General features: G+C 42.8%; 1 protein-coding gene across 5 annotated transcripts in view; it reads right to left on the reverse strand.

Annotated features, from left to right (window-relative positions):
* CTPS2 (CTP synthase 2) overlaps nt 1–24,608 on the reverse strand; it is a 428,947-nt gene that overhangs the window by 58,837 nt on the left and 345,502 nt on the right. For all 5 annotated transcript variants that reach the window (XM_029603286.1, XM_029603284.1, XM_029603287.1 and 2 more), the window contains one exon: nt 17,967–18,111. In XM_029603286.1, the coding sequence (XP_029459146.1) occupies nt 17,967–18,111 (145 nt within the window). The remainder of the gene's footprint in view (nt 1–17,966; nt 18,112–24,608) is intronic.

Here is a 24,608-nt window from a genome sequence, read left to right on the forward strand (position 1 = left end):
AAGCCTGGCCTGTGTGGACTCACCACCATGATGTAATGCCACTGCAGAGACCTACTGGCCCACAGATCCCAAGTGCTCAACCCGCGGGGCTGGCCTTGGTCTTGTCCTGAGTCCTGCGTTGCAGTCCTGTGCCGCTCCTTAGGTGGGTTTCCTGGACTCCGGGTGCTGAAACAAGTGCTACCCCGCTGAAAGGAGTGAGCAAAGTTGAGAGCATAGTGCTACACCAAGAGAAACCTAGCCTGAACCAAAACCTTGAAGCTGGAATTCTCTTAAACAGATCACATGAAACACATGAATTGGCAGAGAAACAAATTTGTTGGCATAGCTATAGCAACTGAAATTTGCCTATGGACCTATGGGGACTGATAGGTCTTGTCCCTTGACAGCACCATAACAAAAATGAGTTAGACATGCATATGCAAGAGGGGGAGTGGCCAAGATGGCGACAGACTAAGAGGTGCAGAAGGCTTTCTCTATTGCAGCTATATTCTTGTTTCCTCACTTTCGGGTTATTACCGTCTAATTTCATGCCTCACACCAAGAGAAAAGCTAGGCTTCATGAAAGCCTAGCAGTAGCCAAAAGTCTGAGTTCTTAACAACTTACTATTGAAACGTTTTTTGCATCTTTGCCGATGGAGCCGGGAGCGAGGGCCACGGTAATTCGAGAAGCAGAGCGAGCTTCTCCGATATTGGCCGAAGAGATATCGCTGAGTCCCGGCGCGCCTGTGACACCGTCCCCACCCCAACGGTCGAGAATCACAGGAGAGAATTCATCTTCGGCGTCTTCGGACAGCTCCGCTGAGCTGAAAGCCCAGAAGGAGAGCTGCCAAGGAGGAAAACGAGCGGTTGGAGAGACCTTTGGTCCCCCCACAGGGGGCTTACCTACCCCCACTTCGAGAACTGAGTAACCCTGCTGAGCTGACGTTGGGAGCGATTCAGGACAATGATACTGAGGCCGCACGAGGAGGTGAACAGATCCAAGTAAGACCTTTCCTGGTAAAACCTGCAAAAATATCAATGGAAACTTTATGGGAGGCATTAGCTTCGATAGAAAATGCGATTATTGGTTTGTCAAGGTCTGCTTTTGAAATAAATAAAAATAGTCGGTATAATGAAGAGAGAGTAAACAAACAGGAAAAAACTGTTTTGGAAATGGAAGAGAAAGTGAAACAGATTGAGAAAAATCAACAAAATATAATCCAATCTGAAAATGTCCAAAACAAAAAACTGGAAAATATAGAAAATTCTTTAAGGAGCACAAATATAAGAGTTGTGAATTTTCCCATTATACCTCAGATATCCCCTGTGGAACTATTTAAACATTATTTAACTGAAAAGTTAAAGATACCGAAGGAGGCACTCCCATTAGTTACTAAGGCATATTTCTTGCCGCAAAGGAAAGCTGGGAATGATCAAGGAAATGTGGAAGAACAGTTGAATGTGACTGATTTTTTGGAACTACCTCAAGAAGAAATAATTACTAAAAGAGGAGTATTATTAGTGACTTTTGCTTTTCTTGCTGAGAACAACAACATATTTCAAATGTATTTTAGAAATAGTGCAGAATTATTCTATGGTCAAAAGGTGTGGGTGTACCCCAATATCACTAAAGTCACTTAAGTTTCAGATCAGAGGCATTAAAGATATGTTCCAAATTTACTGTTCGGTATCCATGTAAATGTTATATAAAATATCAGGGTAATGATTACATTTTCTTTGAACCTTCGCAGTTAAAATTCTTTTTGGATGCTCACCCAAATGTGACCTGATCAGTACATTAGGCAATGAGTAGGCTATCTTAGTATTTTCTTTTTTCTTTATTTCCTATTTTTTCGCTCCATGTATGAGGCTACTGTCCCCCCCATGCATTCCTTTATTTATTAGGGTGGACATAAATAGGGTATTATAATGATCCTATAAGATTATGTTGGAAATGTATTAATTCTTTATTCTCTGTTGATGTATCACCCTTAATTTCCTCACATTGTTATAATATGTGTAATTTTTGAAATGCATAAAAATAAAAAAAAAATAAAAAAAAAAGACATGCACATGCAAAACAAACCTGCTACATTTAAAGGTCCCAATTTTTATGGTCCAGAGTACTGATATGCAGACATTAGGGACAATGTGCAGGACTGCAAAACCACAACAAAGTAGCATTGTCTGAATTATCAAGAAGGCGGCTCACCCTGTAAAAATGTTGCTAGCAGTAATTTTGTTATGGGTTTCACAGTTGCTTTAATTTTGATTGCAAATATTACTACCCTTCAATGTAAAAAGAGAGCAAAACACTATCTCATCTAGAAATGATCAATTAACAAAAGAGAGAGTAAAGTGACCACATTATCTAGCACGATGTGTATCAAATTTCAATATGGGATGTCAGCAAGCCGGGATAATTTTTAAGTCTTGCTCTTAGTTCTGATTATGATCTCTGTGTAGACAACCCGGTCTTCTCAATCATTTATCCCGATGAAGAGAGAGTGCTAACACAGGGAAGAAAATATTATTTTTTGAAAATTTTTAAAAATATTACTAACTTAATCTAAGGCTTGGGGGTTACCTGCACGGAGCGGCAGTTACTATCATAAGAAACTTGCTGGGCACACTGGATGGACCATTTGGTCTTTTTCTGCCGTCATTGCTATGTTTAAAAATTATGTGAAAATAAGTGGTCAGTCCAAAACATAAAGGCTGGGCAGGGGATGCATTCTGACCCCCAACAGATTTAGTAATGAACGAAAGATCTCTCACTACGCTTTGTTTCCCCATGGACACTGAATGGGGAAAAGGCCTTGGTACATCAGGCCCCAAATTAAAAAACCAAACAAAACAACCCAAAATTGACCATGACAACAAACATGATGCGCTCTGACCTAAAGAGGAAAGGAAACAAATGCATACGTACCTAACCAAGTTGCATAATCATCTCTTCTGTATGCATGCTTTTTATTTTGCTAACGACACAGTTTTGTGTGTGAGTGCATGTGTGTGTGGGCACTCTGAATTTGGAAATTGCAGACATCAACAAATAACTGTGCAAATGACAAAGAGAAGTATTCAACTCATCCAGCGGCAGGGCCATTTATTTTTCTCTTTTTTTTTAAAACACAGGCTGTCATATATATATGCTGAGCTGGACAGATGAAAGTTTAGCAACAGTAAAGAGGCAGTTTGGTAGCAGTAGTTAAAGGAAATTGGCATGGCTGCTGATAACTGGCTACAAATGTCAAAGAAGGTCAAGCCTCAGCAAGCAAGGAATCCAGTATATATACACATATATACCATATACATGTTGTGTGCTGCTGGTGGGACAGGCAAGATTGTATATTGCCCAGGAGACCCCCCAGTGGCCCTCAGGTAAAGGAGGCTCTGGAGAGAGTAGAACTTGGGAGAAATAGCAAAAGTCGCTTACTTATAACCGGGATTCTTCTTAAGGCAGCAGGATTCAATCATCCATAACCAATGGGTGACATCATCCAACAGTGCCAACAAGGAGGGGAACTAGCTGTGATGTTAAGCCGACTTGCTCTGATTGATAAATGCCCCTGAGGGGACTCTTGGCCATCCCTGGGATTCCCTAGGAACCCCCCACCCCCCCATGGGAACAACTCCATCCTGGACAAGACATCGGAGAAAATGAGGCTGCAGAAGTGCCAAAGTTTTAAACTCTTCAGTTTAAAATACAGGGCCAAATACATCAAAAGGTCTTTTCCATTTAGCTTGACTGGGGAAAATATTTAGTATATCCAGCCCTTTGTTTTAGGATACTGAACAACCTCATTCTTCAGTATGCAATTTAACATTGTGGATTAACATTACCGTAAGAATTGTGAAGAGAAATGAAAAGATAAAGGGGAGGGAGCAGGGAAAAGCTATTCAGAGTAAAAAGCTCGAAAAACCCTAAGTTCTATGTGTGTGTGTGTGTGTGTATATATAATGTTTTTTTTTCCAGTTCCAACAAGTAACACTATTCAATTTTGCTCTTATCATTCTCTGAGATTTCAAGATTACCTCCTTCCACTGCCAAGATGTTGTTATGCTGGACAAAGCCACTCTCAGCTTCCAGGTTGGTTACATTCTGTTCCATTTACGCTATCTTCCTATCCTGCTTTCTGCCATCCACTGTGCTCTTCATTTGTCAAAGCTGTTCCCTCTTGTTGCTTGAATTCACTTCCTCGTATCTTATCTTCACCTGTACACTCTACATCCCCAGCGCAGCCACAAAAATTAAATCAGTTTAATTCACACTATGGACATTTGTCTCACAGCCTGCAGGAGATAGAGTCGAAGCCTAGCACTCGTTACTATTAAATCATGATTAAAGTGCAGATGTCTCTTCTTATGCTTAAGAAGCAGGGCTAAAAACTGGTATTTTATACCCTGTGAAAGGGCTCCTACTTCTGATGATAAATATTTGACTTATTGCGTATTGCCAGCAAACACAAAATAAAATTCATAGGGGATGTTGAGAAGATACTGCTTTATCTTAAGGTACAAGAAAACAAATAAAACAAAATATATAATTTTATTAACTAATTTGTATGATCTTTAAAAGACCTGAACATTTTACTGATCCAGGAAGAACTGAAAGAAATATAAAAGGAAACAGTGGTTTTGAAGCAATTTATATCTTTCTGTATACAGAAACTCTGTGTTTCTGGCAAAGAAGATATAAATATGTAGCTCAGTATGGGGTGGATTTTAAAAGGCCCGTGTGCGCCTATTTTGCATAGGCTGCCGGCGCGCGTAAAGCCCCGGGATGCGCGTAAGTCCCGGGGCTTTCGAAAAGGGGAGGGAGGGGGCGTGTCCGGGGCGTTCCCAAAACGACGCGGTGTTTCGGGGGCATGCCCCGGCGTTTCGGGGGCGGGCCCGGGGGCGTGGCGCCGGCCTGGGGGCGTGGTCGAGGCCTCCGGACCAGCCCCCGGGACCGGAGGACGGAGCGGGGCTGCCGGCAACGCGCGCAAAGTTACGCCTGCTGAAAGCAGGCGTAACTTTGCCGACAAAGGTAAGGGGGGGGTTTAGATAGGGCCGGGGGGGTGGGTTAGGCAGGGGAAGGTGGGGGGAGGGCGAAGAAAAGTTCCCTCAGAGGCCGCTCCGATTTCGGAGCGGCCTTGGAGGGAACATGCAGCTCGCGCTGGGCTCAGCGCGCGCAGGTTGCACAAATGTGCACCCCCTTGCGCGCGCCGACCCCGGATTTTATAAGATACACGCGGCTACGCGTGTGACCTGGGTGTGTAAATGTCTAGTTGTGCCATTGCAGCCAGGAAAAAAGAAACTACTCTGACTTGGTGAAGTTCATGCCACAGTGCCACCAAGAGGAGGAGTGGACAGGTGAAGCGGAGATGCGTAGAAGTGAATTCAAGCAACAAGAAGGAATGCCTGCAGGCCAATAAAACTAGTATGAAAGCACATAAGAGGTGCCATGCTGGGTCACACCAAAGGTCCATCGAGTCCGGCATTCCGTCTCCTTGAAAGTGGCCAATCTGGGTCGCTCAGAAGAAGTATCCAATAGATCCTAACAGGGAGATCCATTCACTTCCAGCTCCTGGAAGTTTCCTGGATGTCTTTCAAGTAAAGTATGTAATGTGGCTGCTGTGCTAGACCACTTGAACGCACAAAAACGTTAATGAATAAAAACAGCAAAAAAAATATATATACCAAGCGCTACCTTTTTATTGGGCGAACTTTAATACATTTCTTGTCAAGCTTTCCAGATGCAAAATCTGACCTGAAGAAGAAAAAGTTTAGCTCTTGAAACTCGTCAAGAAATGTATTGTTAGCCCAATAAAAAGGGATCCTGTAATATATAGTGTTTTGTTTTTTCCTTTATTTCTGTGCTACTACAATAAGGTTTATTCTTTAACGCACTGCATCACCCTTGCACTCTGATGCACCTGCGTGCAGTGGCTGAAGTTTCAAACTAAGTCTAACAGTCCAGAATTCTTTTATTTACAAAGGCTTTGTTCACAGAAGAAGAGGAAAAAAATGTTCTTAATGTTAAATATGGAACTTATGGTCTTCTGCTCCCAATTGATAAAATCTCTCTTCTTCTTTGGCCCTAATGGGAATGAATATTCTATCTTGAAAAAGATGCAGATTTTGTTTTAAATTAACCCACAGGTTCCCCAAGAAGTTTGCAGGATATGTTAGAGTTTGAGGCTTTGTTAACAAAGTTCTCTTGCTGTTTGACTCTTTTTTTTTTTTTCTTTTTTTTTTTTAATTGTCCTTTCACGCTAATTCCTTAAGGGGCCGATGCAATACACTGCGCTCAGCCGAGCGCACTGTATAACCTGCACTCTGACGTGGGTTAAACAGGCTCTAATCCACCCCCTAATGCAATAGGGGGATTAGCGCCTATTTAACCCGCATCGGTTGCAGAGTGAATGAGATAGCGCTCATCACATGCAAATGCATGTGAACGAGGCTATTTACTCATTCATTCCGCATGCAATAAAATAAATGTGCATCTCAGATGCACATTTATTGCTCAGCTATTATTGCCTGCCTGGAGTAGGCATTAATAGCTGAGCGCAGGCAAAAGAAGTACAGAAAAGCAGAAAAAACTTCTTTTCTGTACTTCTTCTCTAGTAAAAAAAAAAAAAAAAAAAAGTAACAGCAGACCGCCAAGTTATGAAGACTGATGCCATTTTCATTACTGGCAGACGGCTGGTTATGAAAACCAATGCCGAGTTTACCGGCGTCTGTCTTCATAACTGGCAGTCGCGGCAGGTCACGCAAGCAACCCTAGCGCCTCCTTCCTAGCGCGACCCCCTAATTCGGGTATTGTATGGCGCCCCACTTGTGGGCGCCATGTGCGTGTTAGGAAAGCGGGCGCTGACTTTTCGGCGCCATGTGCATTAGGAAAGCAGCCGCTGATTTTTCAGCGCCCGCTTTCCACGCTTTATATTGCATCAGCCCCTAAGTGAGGAAAAAAATAGAGCAAGCCAGGCACTAACAAGCACTGAAGTACCATATTCTGGTCAGACAGGGACATGTTCTGGAGCAGAGGCAGGCAACACCAAGGCACAAACAGGTTATACCAAAATACACAAATTAACTAGGCCTGTAAGGCAAAGTAACAAGATGTGCGAAATATTCATTGTGGACATCTTGCAAAGCAAACCTATATTGGAGCTCTCCTTACACCTCATTAAGAATAGACTATGTCACCAGTTTTCTCATTTGCAGCACTCCTGGGATCTCCTGGACAACACTCCTTACTTCTCTTTATTAAAAGGGGAACTCTTCAAACTCTCTTATCATTTTATAGGCTCCCCTCTTCCTCTAGGGCAGAGGACCCCCAACTGGTCAGATTTCCACAGTGAATATGCATGAAGTACATTTGCATACATTGGTGGCAGTGCATGCAAAGAGATCACATGTATACTCATTGTAGACTGGTTTGCAGCCCTTAAGGACATGATTTGGGGACTCCTGCTCTGGGGGTCTATTCCTGTTTTAAATCATTTTGACCTTTTTCACTGGACCATACCATCTCTTACTTAGGCCACAAGGGCACACTTTCCTAGAAAGACCAAGAGAGCCTTACATATGGTTTGCACTCATAGCTCAACTAAGTACTGCATTTTGTGAAAGAAAAGGTTTCCGGGTTTATCGGCGTCAGTTTCCCTGACTGCTGTATGGAGGTCAAGAAAACCGATGCCGAGGCTGAGAGGCACTAGGAAGGGGGTGGAGTTGGTTGATGGATCAATGGGCCACATAAACCTTGGGATGGGAAGGGGGCTGCGTGGAGAGCTGGGAGGGAAGCGCTTCGTCTGTTTTATTCATTTTCTTCAGCGCATCCAGAGATGTGAGTGGAACCTGGAGGGGAAGAAGGGAGGAGAGGAGGGTGAGTAATCCCCGTGGGCTTCTAAAACCAATGCCGGGTTTATCAGCGTCTGTTTTCCTTAGCGGCGGACAGCCAAGAAAACCGACGCTGATTAACTCGGCGTTGGGTTTTATGATGGGCCCAATCGTCAAATTTATTTTTTCTTTTATTTCTTTTTATTCTTTTTTCGATGCGCACATCTATTAACGCCTGCTCCTGACATCGGGAGTGAATGTCTAATAGCCTCATTCACATGCATTTGCATGTCAAGAGCGCTATTGCATTCACTCCGCATTAGACGCGTTTAATAGGTGCTAATCCCTTTATTGCATTAGGGGATTGAATAGCGCCTATTCTACCTGCGTCAAACAGCACGTTAACAGTGCGCTCTGCTCAGCGCACCATATTGCATCGGCCCCTAAGCTATCCTTATAATCACTTCTGAAGTGGCGCCAGCACACTGTAAGATGTGGCTGACAATTCCTGACTCAGTATATTTCCAGCTTCCTCTAAGGCACAGAGTAAACTGTTTTCTATCTAAGAAACAGAAAAGCAATTAAGGGATGCATGAGGAGATTGGGCCATGCATACTTACTTGATGAAAATTTAAATGCCGAGACACAATGCAAAGTTACTGCAAACTGTCCAGACAGTTACTTGCCTTTTTATCAGTTTGCTTCAGTGAGGATCAACACAAAAAAAAAAAAAATCCAACAACAAAAGAAAAGTAAATAAAAATGCATGCATTACTTTTCAACACAACTAGAATTTTGACTTCTGGGATCTGCCAGAGGGATGGCGGGCAAGCAGCAATACGAAACCCCATGTAAAGTGTCTCATGATAGAATCATGAGAATAAGAGTAGTCATCTAAACAAGGATGCCAGTGATTTCTTCCTCCCCCACAGCCCCCTTTAACCAGACTTTCTTTTCGGATAACAAACTACTGAGCGTGATGTTAGACATCTCCTGCTGGACAACTTGCTTTGCTGATTTGACTCTCCTCGCCTCCTTGCACATGGGGCCTCTCAATACATCACACGGTTATTTTTACTGCCTTTATTATTTTAAGCAGCACACCTACTGGTGCTTGACAAATGAGCAGCAAATGCCATCTATTACCTTATCACCTTGCTTAAAGCTTCCCACCGATTACTCATCTTTTTCTTTCCCTTTTGAATTAAATATACCAAGGAAAACAGATGCAAAAAAAAGACTGAAATCATCTTGATGGTCAGAAAAAGTAAATGATGGGACTTCATGTTATCTTGTTGCCTGTCATTCCTAGCTGGGAATTAAACTTGCTATATTGTCAGGATGACTGAGCGATATCTTATGGGCTGGAGCAGGAACCACGCTGACTCCAGCCTTTTCTCATGCAATTTCAACTTTTATTACCATAGACAGCAAATAATAAAAACAATAACGGGCAGGTTTTAAATTGGCTGCGAGCGTAAACTCCGGCCTTTACGTGCTTGTGCACGCCGAGCAATTTTCCACAAGGCCCGGCCACGCGTGTAAAGGCCATTACGTGCACAGGTGCCGGCCTTCCTGTAAGGGGCGGGCCGGGGGCATGCTCTGGGCGGGGGGCGGGCCGGGACAGCGCCATTGTTAGCTGTCCCAGAGCCTCGCATGATAGCAGCAACTTACTTCAGCTCAAGAGCTGAAATAAGTTGCAGAACAAAAAGAAAAAAGGTAGGATTTAGGGGGTGGGGAGGAGAGGAGAGGGGAAGGGAAAGGGAGGTTAGGTAGGGGGGTAGGGAATTTGGGAAGGCCGGCATGCGTCACCGTGCAAAAATTGCATTAGCCCCACCCCCTTGTGCGCGCCACCCACACATGCACGTGCGGATTATAAAACCTGGCACGCATGTGCGCACTGGTAAGCTTACGCACAGGTTTAAAAATCTACCCCTAATGCCTACCTTTGCAGTATATTCTTAACACAACTTCTCAGAGAGGGTCAGGAGCTCCTCCTCCTGGAGATGTGGGGAGCCTCCTGATCCCAGCTAGGTTCTGCCTCTTAACCTGCTCAGCAGGTTAAGAGGCAGATTAAGATTAACCTGCTCAGCAGGTTAAGAGCCTGCTCAGCAGGCGGGACCCTGCTGAGCAGGGTCCCGCCCACAGAGCTCTCTCCCTCTACGGAATTTAAGGTGAATCAGGCATCCAGCCCGGTCCCGCATAGATTAAGGAGGGATATTACAGCGCTGTGTATGTTGTGTAGCGCTATAGAAATGTTTAGTAGTAGTTGTTGTAATAAGGCCACTCCTTCACATTTCCTCCCCATCAGTTTGGACCAGTTGGTCTGAGCCTTTTCAGTCCCACTGGATTTGATCCAGGGAAGTGCCTCAAATCCCCACTCTCCTTCATCAGGCTTCCTGCCAGCTAGGCTTGGGGTCAGGGTTCTAGGATCAAGCTCATCCCCACACATTAGGGTTATTCCAGATAGCACTATCACCACCAACCACTGCACCGTTTGCCCAGTGTCTACCCATAGTCCTTTATCTGAGTCCATTTGAAGCTTTGAGTTCCAATTTCTCCAGTAGGACCTTGTGACTTCTCTTTAAGTGCTGCTGTTGTGGTTTCTCTTCTACTTGTTTCACAGCTTTTCTATGCAGACTCTGTACCGTCCCCTTCTGGTTAAGATTTTTCTGCGTTTGTGTCTTCGGCAGTCCTTACTTGTTCTGCACATTTTTCAATTCTGCTCTTCTTTCTTTCCTGGAAGTTTGTAGCTCCCAATTTTCTTCCCAAACCTGGAGCTCTTTTGCCGAAGAACCTTGGAAATGATTCTCAGCAGACATATATTATTCTCAAGACTAGCAGGCTTCTCACTCTGGCTAACTCAGATGTCTGGCTTCTCTGAGAAACTTTTCCCATTTCCACTTTCTTTATTGGCATCTCTGCTGCTTCAAGTTTCTCTTCCATGATGTCTCCATGCATACTCTCCAGAGTATCAATCTCTGTTGCAAGAGTGGACTTCTCAGCATCTTGGCTGATTTTTAAACTTCCCATTACAATTTGCTGTTCAGACTTCAGCTTTAACTTCCAAAGTTCTATCACTTCTGGATTCTTCTTATTGGCATACTCAAGTTTGTTTTTCACAAATTCCTTCTCCTTTTTTTAAGACTCTGTAGGGTTTTTAAAACTTTCTTGCCTTCTGATGATCTCAGTTTGATGCTCCTCATTCTCTGCTTTGGAAGCTGCACGCAGAGCTGCAGTTTTTTCCTGATCACACTCATGCCTGGCCTGTGTCTGTGCCATCTGTTTCTGCCGTACCTGCAAGGTGCTTTCCAGAACTGCCCCTTTCTCCCTATGCTCTTGTACACTCGTACTCTGTGCTAGTGCGGCGCTGCAATCTGCTAGCTGCTGTGCCAGTCCTGCATGTGCTTCAGTCAACTGTGCGCACTGATGCTGGTCTGCCTCTTCTCTCTCTGGGGCCCTGTTCTCAATGAGGGCTACCTCCTGCGCATGGGCTTGAAGCTCAGCATCGGTGACCTCCAGTTCCCGTATCTTGGCTTGCTCCTGGCCATTACTCCCTATGAGTTCCGCCAGATGCCTCTGCAGCTGTACCATATTACTTTTCATGAGAGCAGTTTCCTTTTCATGCAGCTCTGGTGGGATGTAGGTTGTCTGCAGGTGGTCTATACTCTGTAAGAGCTGCTCCTTTTCTAGCCTGCTGTTTTCCTGCTTCCTGGTTCCATCTGCCAATTGTGCCTCCAGGCCAGCGACTGTGACCTCATAAGAACATAAGACATGCCATACTGGGTCAGACCAAGGGTCCATCATGCCCAGCATGCTGTTTCCAACAGTGGCCAATGAATTCACAAGTACCTGGCAAGCACCCAAATATTAAATAGATCCCAAGCTACTATTCCTTATTGATTAATAGCAGTTTGTAGACATCTCTTCTAGGAACTTACCCAAACCTTTTTTAAACCCAGTTACAGTAAATGCTGTAACCACATCCTCTGCAAATGAATTTCACAGCTTATTTAAGCATTGAGTGAAAGAATTTTCTCTCATTTGTTTTAAATGAGCTACTTGCTAGACCCTTTATTGTCTGAGAGAGTAAATAACTGATTTAAATTTACGTATTCAAGTCCTTTCATGAATTTGTAGACCTCTATTATATCCCCCCTCAGCTGTTTCTTCTCCAAGCTGAACAACTCTTTATTCATTCCTTATAAGGGAGCTGTTGCATGTCTTTTATCATTTTGGTCACCCTTTTCTATACTTTCTCCAGTGCAACTATATCTTTTAGATGTGATGATCAGAACTGCACAAGATGCGGTCTCACCATGGAACGATACAGATAATTCCTAACATTGTTTGCTTTTTTGATCGCCACAGCACACTGAGCCGATGATTTCAATGTGTTATCCACTATGATGCCTAGATCTTTTTCCTGGGTGGTAGCTCCTAATGTGGAAACTAACATTGTGTAACTACAGCAAGGGTTATTTTTCCCTATATGCATCACCTTGCACTTGTCCACATTACATTTCATCTGCCATTTGAACCTCCAATCTTCCACCCTCACAAGGTTCTCCTGCAGTATATCAAAATCCGCTTGAGATTTAACTACTCTGCATAATTTTGTGTCATCTGCAAATGTAATCACTTCACTTGTACCCCTTTCCAGATCATTTATAAGTAGATTAAAAAGCAATGGTCCAAGTACAGATCCCTGAGGCACTCCACTGTTTACCTTTTTCCACTGTGAAAACAGACCATTGAATCCTACTCTGTTTCCTGTCTTTTAACCAGTTTGCAATCCACAAAAGGACATTGCTTCCTATCCCATTACTTTTTAGTTTTCTTAGAAGCCTCTCATGAAGGACTTTGTTGAAGCCTTCTGAAAATCCAAATGCACCACATCTGCCTGCTACCCCCACTAGCTTCCTCCACCATGGTGGTGATTAGCCCCGCCCCCTGATGACATCACCTGATTGGGGGCCTCAAAAGCCAGCCAGGATTGCCGGAATAAAAAGAACTATGCCTGCCACGCTACCTCTCCCTGCTTGTGAGGGCTTCTGCAGGGAGAGAGACCCGGGACTGCCTGCTACCCCCACTGGCTTCCACCACCAAGGTGGCGACTATCCCCACCCTCCGATGACGTCACCTGATCGGGGGCCTCAAAAGCCAGCCAGGGACGCCAGAGGTGCCACGTGCTGGTGGTGCACATGCTCCTTCGCACGCACGAAGGAGCGCAATAAAGGAGATCCTTTGTGCGCTCCTTCGTGTGCACCAAGTGTTCAATAAGTCTTAACCCATCTCCACAATAGTTTTTCTTCCATCTCTCCAATTTTGGGCAAAGGCCGATATGGTGACCTCACATTACTCACTGTCACAGTAAGTTTTCTTGATCATGCTGCCTCCCTCAAATTCCTCTAACAAACTCTACCAGTCATTGCTCTCTTGCTCCAATCTCTTTTTCACTTCTTAATGTTCAATCTGACAAAAGCAAGTCTCATTTAATCCATGATTTCATACACACTGAACAGTTAGACTCTACTGCTTTACAGAATCATGGATGTTAGATTCTGATCCTACTGTGTTAAAATTATGTCCTCCCAATTACTCTGTCATCTCCCAGCCATGCTCCAAAAAATGTGGTGGGGGACTTTTAATCTTCCATAAATCCAAATGGCATGTAAAGTTCAACACTTAAATGGTGATTGTTTCACTAAATGATGTTAACATGTGCTTAGTTTATGCTCTCCCGAAATTATCTGCTGACCTTTCTCCTGTCTTTGAACAATTACTTCTCTCCAAATTTGATCTCAATAAAATAATAATTTTGGGTGACTTCAATCTACACGTTGACTTAGCCCCTCTTTCACCTTCCTGTAACCTCTTCCTGTAAATTCTCTCTTCTCTGGGATGGTCCCAGATGATCAAAGCTCCCACTTACAAGCTGAGACACATCCTAGATCTCGTTTAAGTTAACGAATCTATTTACTCACACTCTTCTCAAACCATAAATATCACACCTGTACTCTGGTCAGATCACTTTCTCATTAAGTTTCAACTTCCCGGTGTAGTCCCAAAACCAAATTTCACACTCTCCTCTTCGCCACGGCTCCAGCATGGTCCCATCGATATGGATAATTTCATTGCCACAATCTCACCCCTCTTAGCCTCGGCATCCTTTCATAATATCCAAGATGCAGTACAGGAATGTGTAAAATTTGGGTCCTTTACATGTATTAGTGTATTCACTATCTGGTAGTGACCTAAAGGGGATGATTAAATCTTGATAAGGCCTGGGGCAATCCTGAGTTTAAGTTTAAAAGGCTGAATAATTTTTTTAAAATTGAAAGTGTCTCATGCCTATAAATCAAATGATGAAATAGGGGTAGGAGGGAGAGAAATACAAACATACAAACTCCTGGCTTTTGCCTGCTTCTGACTAGCTATTTAATGCAGACACACAATATACCCTAATAGTGAATTCTCTCCAAATCTTTTAAGTTCTAAAATTTCCCAAAGCAGTAATTACCAATTCTCTTCAGCCACCAGTAAGGTGATCCTCTCCTCTCCTCTCAGTGCTCTCACTAGATTCATGGTTTCCTTAGCGTACTGTGATGCCACAGTGGCACATGCTGAATCTGCATTGCAGCCATCAGCTCTTGCCTCAGCTGCTCACTGGCCTCTTGGGTATCCTCTGCTTCTATCAGAGAGCTCCAGACTTGGGAGGTCAGCATGGAGATCTGGTTCTTGAGTTCCGTGTGGTCATCTCTGGTCTGCTGGCAGCTAATTAATTCTAATGCCACCACTTTCAGGTCCTTCCTGAGGATCTCCTCTTGCTTCTCTGCTTGGTAGCACAACTGCTTCTCTGCTCTGGCTATCTTAGCCTGCAGTCCCTCCTGCTTAAAGGACAGCTGTAAAGTACACTTTTGCATCTGCCTCTATTAGTTACCTTTCTTCTTGCAACTTTAAATTCTGGTCCTCGAGGAATAGGCTTTGCTCCTCCACCTTCAGAAGCTGGACTGAATCTCCCTTTATTTCCTGCTCTAGTGCCAATTGCACTTAGCTAAGTTCTTGTTCAGCCATCTCTCTGTCTCTTCACCGTGGTTTTGTCTGTGCACTTTACAGTGCCCCCTCTCTCTCTAGGCTCCCTATAGTGCCTCTCTCAGGTCTTGTTGCACAACCTGCATCCGGCCCCTCAACAGTGCCTCCATCTAGCCTCTTTGCCTTGTCTCCATCCAACCTCTCTGAAGCACCTGCATCTGTTTCCTCTGCAGCATCTCTGCCTGTCCAGCCTGCAGGGTCTCTCTTAGGCCTCTCTGCCATGCCCTTATCTCGTTCCTCCATGGTGCCTCCCATAAGCCAATCAGTACTGCATCCAGGAGGTCATTCTATACTGCCCCTTTCTGGGCAATCTGTGTTGCCTTCTCCAGGCCAGTCTATAAAGCTCCACCATGAGCTTTCTGGTATCTCAAACTCTGTCACTGTCAGTTGCTTTACCTGGTTTCCAAGTTGTTCTTACAGCTCAGGGTCTGTTTTGGCTTCTGCTCCTTTGCTGCTTTCAGCTCTCTTTGAAGTTGACTCCCTCTGAAGGGTTGAACTGTTGTCAGGTGATTCAGTCAGCTGCTGTCCAGCCTCTGCTTCCATCTTTGTCTCTGTGAAACAGACAGTTACCTGTGCCCAATGTGCTTCCCAGACCATTGGGTTCCTCATGCCACTCTCTTGTCCCACTGCATGCTTCTCTGAGGGCTCTTGCCTGAGGTCAACTACCTTGCTGCTTCCAGCTTCCTCTGAAGCAATGTCCCTTTGAAGGGTAGAGCAGACAAGTGACTCATTTAGTTGTGCTGTCTCTGCTTTCAGTTGTACTGAGTCCAGTCCTGGTTTTAATTTAGTCAGACAAGCAGTTATATGTGCCATATCTGCTTCCGATTTTCCCCAGGTGGTTATCCAGAGACTCTGGTATTTCAGGACACTTTCCTGCAGCTGCTTCTGTGCTTACAGGAGGCTCTGAACCAACACTTGCATATTTACTGAAGTCATGCTTTCCCTTGTCTGTTAAGTCACAGTTTGTTGGGGGGGGGGGGTGTTACACCCTGTGCACTCATTAGCATCTTCACTTTCTGCCAGGCCACACCCTGCTCAAGCAGCCACAATGCAGAACTGTTTCTCTTTTTCTTTTGCATAAAAGTAAAAAATAAACCTCCTGCTTTTTCCAGCATTAACTTCACTGAGTAAAATCCCTAAGTCCAGACGAAGCTTGCCTCCTTTGCCTGCTGTAAACCTAAACCTGACTTTCCTCCAGGCCCCACAGACTACTCTTTTTTTTAAAGTCAGTTTCTCTTTTTTTTTTTTAATTTGCCTTCTTCCTTAGGCAGGGTTACAGAAACTTCTTTCACAATCTTCCCTGTAGACTTGGTTTTTCTCTGTGCCTTGCATAGAGAAAAATCCCTGACCTGACACCATATGTGAGGTGACGGAACGATATCATATGGGCTGGGGAGGAACCTCGTTGACTCAATCCTTTTCTCATGAAATTTCAATTTTTATTAACATAAACAGCAAATAATATCAACAATAACTGCCTACCTCTGTAGTATATTCTTTAATACAACTTCTTAGAGAGATTCAGGAGCTCCTAATCCTGAAGACATGGGAGCCTCCTTATCCCAGCTAGGTTCTGCCTCTTAACCTACCCAGTAGGTTTTTTAAGTTTTTTTAAAATTTAAAATCTTCTATGCCGCAAACTTCCATACAATATTATGTTTAGTGCGGTTTACATATAACATACACACAACAAAATCATAAACCAGTAGTATATAAACATTTCATACAATATGCTCTCCAAAAGCCTCCTGGAAAAGCAGTGCTTTCAGCCCTTTCCTAAACACCTTAATATCTATCTTTTTGCGCAATTGTAACGGACGTAAATTCCAAACACTGGGAGCTACATAAGAAAAAGATCTAGCTCTTGTTTGCTATAATCTATACTCTTTATGATAGGCCATAAATAATCACTATCCATTAACTTTAGAGTACATGCTGCCAAATAACTAATCAACTTGAATTGAAGAGCACATGGTGACTCCCCAAGTAATAATTTGAACATTATCATCATTAATCGAAATTGCATTCTAAACTTAATTGGCAACCAATGCAAGGTCTTCAATGCAGGAGTAATGCATGCATGCAATGCTGAAGGTAAACCCCCATATCAATCTTTGGAACCAGTCAACTATAATTATGACAAAATTGCTTGCTTGCTTGAAAATTAAGGGCTGTTTGATAAAATTTTGTTGACATCTACCCCCGTCTTTTCTCTGCTGTTCTCAACTTCACTGACATATAACTCATGCATTATATGTAGTACTGCATAAGATCTGGATAGATGACAGCACATTATGTCACCAAGTGTGACCTGACTATAGCTTGCTTTCTTCTGCTGATGATGCACAAACACACAGGAGGTAATTTTCAAAGGAGTTACATGCATAAATGTGGCATACTATCGTAGCAATTTTCATAAGCCATTTACTCACACAAAGTGCACTTACAGAAGTAAACCCTATGGACAATTCAATGGCATATATTGTAGCAATTTTCAAAATGCACTTTATTTGAGTAAAGTGCATTTATTCGAATAAAACCCAGTTTTATGCATGCAAATGCTTTTTAAAATCAGGCCCACAGTGAGCCAACCAACAACACCCCATTATCATGCAAGTCAAAAAATTAAAACACCAGTCACTCTGGACTGGGACAAAGTCACTCTATGCTGGCAGTCATACTATTCACCTGTCAGGCAGACTTCCAGAACCCCCTTAGAGCCTCTCCCTTTCTCTCTTTTTCATGTAAAATATAATACTGCATATTCTCAGTAAGATTTTGCCTTCCTGCTTATTTCTCCATGTTTTATCTATCCCCAATCCCTCACAGCAGAAACTGGCTGATGTAATAAGGCATGCTGACCTTAGTGCTGGTTTTAACCTGTGTTTCAGCACACATTTTTCCACTGTAACTTAACCCTGGTATTTAACAGGATTTTTGGCATGGAAAAAAATCCTCACTAAAACAGGAAGTAAAAACAATGCTAAGATTAATGTGGGTGCATGAAAATCCCCATGCATGCAAACTGGCAAAAAAAAAACCCCAACAACAAAAAAGCTTACCTTGGAGAAAATTTGCATCCATTCTGCAAGAATGTACTTAGGGTTCCAGCTGCTGCCAGCATTAGTCCAAGATATGGAGGCGAGGGCTTCATGGGTCTTGAGGAAAACTCTGGATGGAACTGCACGCCGACAAAGTAAGGGTGACCTAAACAAAGGAATTTATAAACTTGTAAAAAAGAGAAGTCACATAGATAAACAACACACAGAAAGTAATGAAATCAAAGGTATGCATTCCAGGAAAACATTTTGCAAAAGTGCCAAGCTGGGTCAGACCAATGGTTCATCGATCCCGGCATTCTATCTCGACAGTGGCCAGTCCAGATTGCCTGGAAGTACCTGAAAGATCCCTTCCCTGGTGCTCATTCCTAGATGAACCCCATGCCTGCCTGGCTACTAACTTACTGGACAGGCCTTCCACACACTTGTCCAAACCTTTTTTAAAGTCCTCTATACCATTAACCCTGACTACATCCTCTAGCAATAAATTCCAAAGCTTGATTTCTACAAAAACATGTCAAAGACATGGCAACCACGAGGCCAAAGATCAGCAGAACCCCAAAATGATAGAAGAGTATTTTTTCTACAAAGGTATATGATCTCCCTTTTTAAAGTGCTTATACATGATTTGAACATTTGAACTGTTATGTCTTGTCCCTGTGATTTTTGGTATTTATCTTCCTTTTTCTTTTATTGAGCTATTTAGTATCTTTGATTTCTTTTGCATTTTAAGTGGGGGTTTTTTTGTGTTTCCTGTTGAAGTTTTACCATAACGCTATTTCTTGTAGTATGCAAGGTGCAGTAGATAGAATTACAATGCAGAGTGAATTGTGGAGCTCAAGATGTGCTCTCTAGAAGAGAGATATGATACAAACATTCAAATAGAGCAGACTTCAATAAAGTTATGGAAGGAAACATTTTCCACAGAATGAAAATTTCAGCACAAGGAAACATCAGATGAAGCTGACAGTCATACATTTATACACAGGCCTACTAGGCCTGTGCCTACAGTGGCAAAATCTTGGGGGCAGCAAACTTCGTGCCCACTGCCACCCTGCAATCCTGCCCTTGATATTGGAAAGTGCCCCTCCTGCCACCACTGCCTCACTGGCGATCCTCAACGTGCAGGCTTAAGACCCCATACTCACTGTGCTTTGAGGATCACCCCTGAAGCCAAGGCTTTGGAAGATTTCCGGGAGGCAGGCAAGGGACAGCAGCAATGGCATGGCACTTACACTGAATATGTGTTTAGGGGCAGAGGCTGACCAGATCCACCCCTGGAAGCTGAAGGGGAGGGAGGTTCAAAAGGAGAGTGAGAAAATACTTTTCCATTGAAAGGATGGTGGCCATCTGGAACAGGCTCAGTAGAAGTGATAGGATCCAAAACAATACAAAAAGAAATCAAGTGTATATGGGACAGGCAGAAAGGAACCTGAGGGACAGAGAAAAGGAGGAAAAAGACCAATGATTAAGGAGGGTCTGTGGCAGCACAGCAGGCAAGTACAACTGTGCAAATTGCATGTACTAATCTGCTGGCATCTTCAATATAGTGTATCTAGAATTAATGTTCATACAAATTATAAGGTACTCTTGAATATGCTGATGGGAAGTCCACCCTATCAAAACAGTGCAGGGAAATGCATACTATTAATGAGTTTAATTATCACAAAGCATCTCCCCCTTTGAAAATGGTATTCCAGTTTTTTTTAACTTTTATTTATAGAATAAGGATCAAAAGAAATGAAACTGGCATAATCTAAAGAAAACACAATAATACATTGCAATGCCTGATACCCAATTTTCACTTTAACTCCACAGACAGGGGACTTCAACCATTCAAACAAGTACCCAGTAAACACACACTGTGACTAGTATTCAAAATCTCACACACACACACACACTACACACCATTAACAAAAAAACAACAGGTGTATAATCACTAAAATAGAATAAAAAATACCAAGACAGATTCATCCTTATCCTTAGGCAAAGCATATTGAAATGGTATTTCTCTATTTTTATTTTGAAGAGATTCGCCCAAGGCAGTATACAACAAGGTCCATTAGAAATATCCAAATTAAATTAAAATGATGGAGTAACAATGTAATACTCACAATGATAGAACAATCAGATAATAATAAAATATTCACAATGTCAGCACAGTACTCATCAATACACTGTTTCAGCACATTAGAATGATAATTTAACAAAAGTATAAACAACGTAAGCACGGTATACATTAAAAACATTGGCATACACATATTAAAAATGGATGCAGGTTGTATAAACAGACAGAATGAAGTATAACTAATGAGTGATATGCAGGGTGTAATTAATGGACCACGGTATAATTCAACTGATTTCAGTCAGAGGTGTGTGCAGCTATCCAGGCAGTCACATCCCCCTTGAAAGGACTAACAGAAGAGCCAGGCTCTCACCTGCTTCTTGAAGTGCAGATGGTGATAAGAAATTGCCATGCTGGGTCAGACCAAGGGTCCATCAAGCCCAGCATCCTGTTTCCAACAGAGGCCAAAACCAGGCCACAAGAACCTGGCAATTACCCAAACACTAAGATCCCATGCTACTGATGCAATTAATAGCAGTGGCTATTCCCTAGGTAAAATTGATTAATAGCCATTAATGGACTTCTCCATTAATGGCTATTAATCAATTGAATTGAATTGAATTAAGCATAGCTCTTCTGGGAGTGTATTCCAGAGTGTGTGGGCTGCTCCCATAGACCCAAATACCCATCCCTTGTGAGGGATCTTCTCAAAAATAAAGGTCAAGCTGCTGTAAATATTTAATGTGCTATAAGTTGCTCCTAAAATTTGACAGTAAAAATAGCTTTTATTTGGCTAAAAGCAACGCAATACAAACAAATTTCTTCTTCGCAGTTGAAAAATCTTCTAAACTATCCGTAGCTGCCAAAAGCAACATTTAACACTTCCAAGCTTGATTCTATCCAAAGCATTGATCCAAACACGACCCAGATGATGGCACTACGGAAAAGGATAGATCAAAGTCCCAGGTTATGCTGACACTGTAGGCATGTGTTAGTTTCAAAACATTTAAATTTGAATCCCTTGTCTCTATCCATATAGGCTCTGTGTCATAATTTGTCTTTCTCAAGCGTAAGAATCCAATACTAATTTAAACAAAGAAATAAGTATTTCTCAGGTTCCAGCAATGTTAATTTTTCCCCAAAATCCAAACACCACTGATTAAACAAAATTCTCTTACTTCTCTTTTAATCCACCCAAGAAGATGATACCAGCAAAAATAAATCACAAGACATAAGTTTCCAAATATTATCAATCCCTCTGCACTTCAAATCATGAAATATACTGTGATTCAAACCCAGGGTGAAACTAGCATTACCCACAAGATTAATAAAAGGTGAAATATGGTTTTCCATTGTAAATTAAATTTGGGAACGTGCTGGAGCTTGCTGGGATGAATGAACAACCTTCACAGCTGCCTTCACTCTCCTCCTTACAACTGCAGAATGCCGAAAGCCTGCTCTGCCTCCCAATCAGACCACGACAATCTCCGCTAGCAATCAACCTGCAGAGTAGGAAGAGTCCATCCTCTAATCTAGCAGCGCAATCATAAGACCCTTCATCTTTGCAAAATGCAACGAGCCCGCTTCTTCCTTAAGGAGAAGTGTACAAGCGTCTTGTGTGTCCTTTTCCCAGAGACTCTGCACTGCTATAGAAGATTGCAATTTCACCAACAAGAGAAACAGACAATCTGCGTCTCCTCCTTCATACATCAACATGAAATCAAGGTTCTGTTCTTTTTACTTTCAAAGGCATAATCTCGAGCAATGCCTCTTATTCTCATAATGGATGTGTACCCATAAGCTATCAACAAATAGATTTTAACACACCCAATTATACACCAGCTTTTTACTAGAAATATACAGCATTAGATACCTAAAGGAGGGGAAAAACTACAAGCAGAGGAAGTTAATAGCATAAAAATGAAAGCTGTAATTTAGGCCATTTAACCCTGAAGAGTGGCATGGCTTACTTTAGAGCTAACAATGTAATGCAGCTAACAATGTATTGCTTTAGTTTTAAGGGTGTTGAGGCCAAAAATTAGAATCCTAAACATGGATGAATTTTGTGGAGGAAAAGTCAGGGTCACATATCAGGAAACAGAATAGTTGCATCAAACTCTTCCCTGCCTTCTCTCCCCTCCATCATATACTTTGTCCTATTTTAGTGCCATGAACAATGCAATTATCATTTTGTTGGGTGCTGAATTTAAAATTGCCAGTGCCGCTTTATACCAGCTCCTATGAGAGCTCTTTCCCTTTGAGAAGAAACTCCATCTTTATGGTGCCCAGATTTTATCATCTTTCCACTGTCTCCTTCCTAAAAGTTCATTGACCCATACAGCCTTTTATAAAATCTCACACTTAAAAACTTTTGGATGGCCCAGCCAGTAAGAGTGAAAACCACCTGAGCTACCATCCTGCAGCCTCAGATGGGGGGAGTGGGGCGGGAGATAGGTAGGTAACTCCCTCCGCCTCCTACCCACTTCAGTCTTTGACCAGACTATGGCTGACTTAATTCCATTAATTTATCCTACTTCATTTACCTCCCCTTCCTTTCGCCCCTGCCATGCTGTCTTCCTTTTCTGAAATTACAGAGAAAGAAACTGCCCATCTTCTCGCCTCTGAACTCCAAACCCACCTGGCTCCTCAGTTCTATCTCCCTTGCAATTGTTCCTTCCATATTTCACATCCTCAATCAATCACTTGCTACTGTAACTGTCCCTTCAAATATGCTGTGATCACATCACTCCTCAAAAAACCCTCATTGGACCCTACCTGCCCTGCCAACTATCTTCCCATCTTCCTCCTCCCTTTCATTCAAAGTGCTTAATCGTGTCAGTTACCTCCACTGTCTTGACTTTCTTCCATCTCAAGTCATTCTGGATCTTCTCCAGTCTGGCTTTCACCGTCGACATTCCATAGAAACCGTTCTTGCCAAAATCTCCAGTGACCTTTTTGTGGCAAAGGCCAAGGGCCTTTGTTTGATCCTCAACATCTTTTACATGTCTGATATGTTTGACACTATTGATCACCGTCTACCCTTTGAAATACTTTACTCTGTTGGATTTCAGAGCTCTGCTCTTCTTGCCTCTCTCATTGTACTTTTACTGTATCCTCTGGTGGTTGTTCCTCCCCCGCTGTTGGTTGGTGTGCATCAAGGCTCTGTCTTGGGCCCTCTTCTCTTTTCTCTCTGCACTTCTTCCCTTGGTGCTCTGATCTCTTCCCTTGGCTTTCAGTACCACTTTTGTACTGATGATTCCCACATCTACCTCTCTCTGCACCTGAAATGTCACCAAGAATCCAGTTCCAAAACTCAGCCTGCTTGCCTGACCATTGCTACCTGGATGTCCCAGTGCCACATTAAAAACTTAAACAAAGCAAAGATGAAACTTCTTGTTTTTCCACCCAAATGTGCTTCCCTTCTTCCCTTTTTTTCTCTCTATGAATGGCGCTCTCATCCTCCCAGTTCCCTTGGCCCATAATGCAGGGGTCATTTTTGATGTCTCGCTTTCCTTCTCTATGCACATCCAAAACACCCCTAAAGCACATTTTATTTATTTATTTATTTATTCAATCTTATATACCGGCTTTCAAGTTCATTTCAAGGCGGTTTACATTGATTGAAGTTGCAGTAGCAACCTTCAAACACATATATACTAAAAACAAAACATGGCACATGACTAAAATACATTAAAACCAAAAGCTAGCTGACTAAAAATATATTAAACTAAACCCTTTCAAATCCCAACAATTCTGCCACATCTTCCCAGGTACCCCCCTTCCCTCCACCCATCCATCTACCCTCCTCCCCTCCACCCACCCATCTCCCCTCCTTCCCTCTTAGACTCTCCTCTCCCTCCTCTCCTAGTGTCTCTGTACTACTATGGAAAACTGGGTCAACTATTCAGGCTAAAAGCCTGTTCGAATAGCCAGGTTTTTATCTGCTTCCTAAAGCTGTTAATGTCCTCCTCTGTCCGAATCTCAGCGGGTAAGGAATTCCACATTTTTGGCCCTGCTAAAGATAAGGACCTCTCTCTCACTGAACTAAGGTGAGCCAGCTTGGGCGATGGAATGGTCAACAAGGCCTGCCCAAGGGACCTCAAATTTCGTGATGGGACATGGATACGTAAGGAGGCATTCAGCCATTCCGAATTCGTGCCATATATTGCTTTATGTATTAAAGTTAGGCACTTGTATTGTATACGGAACTGAACCGGCAACCAATGTAAACCCATCAGAACTGGGGAAACATTATTTGCTCTATAACATTGCTGAAATCCATCCCTTTCTGAGCAGGCTACAAATTCACTCATCCACTCGCTTATCGCTTCCCCCTTAGACCACTGCAACTTGCTCTTCACAGGCCTCTCACTGAACCATCTTTCTCCACTGCAACATTTTCAAACTTATCTTCTTTCAACACTGCAAAAAAACATATTGACCCCTTTTTTCAAGACAGAGCATTGGCTCCCCATTTGCATCTGCATACAGTTCAAGCTTCTCTTACTCGCCTATAAATGCATTCACTCTGCAGCTCCTTACTGCCTATCTTCTCTTCTGTTTCCCTACACCCTTCCATG

This window comes from Rhinatrema bivittatum, chromosome 5 (genome assembly GCF_901001135.1).
Source record: "Rhinatrema bivittatum chromosome 5, aRhiBiv1.1, whole genome shotgun sequence".
In the NCBI taxonomy this organism is placed as follows: Eukaryota; Metazoa; Chordata; class Amphibia; order Gymnophiona; family Rhinatrematidae; genus Rhinatrema; species Rhinatrema bivittatum.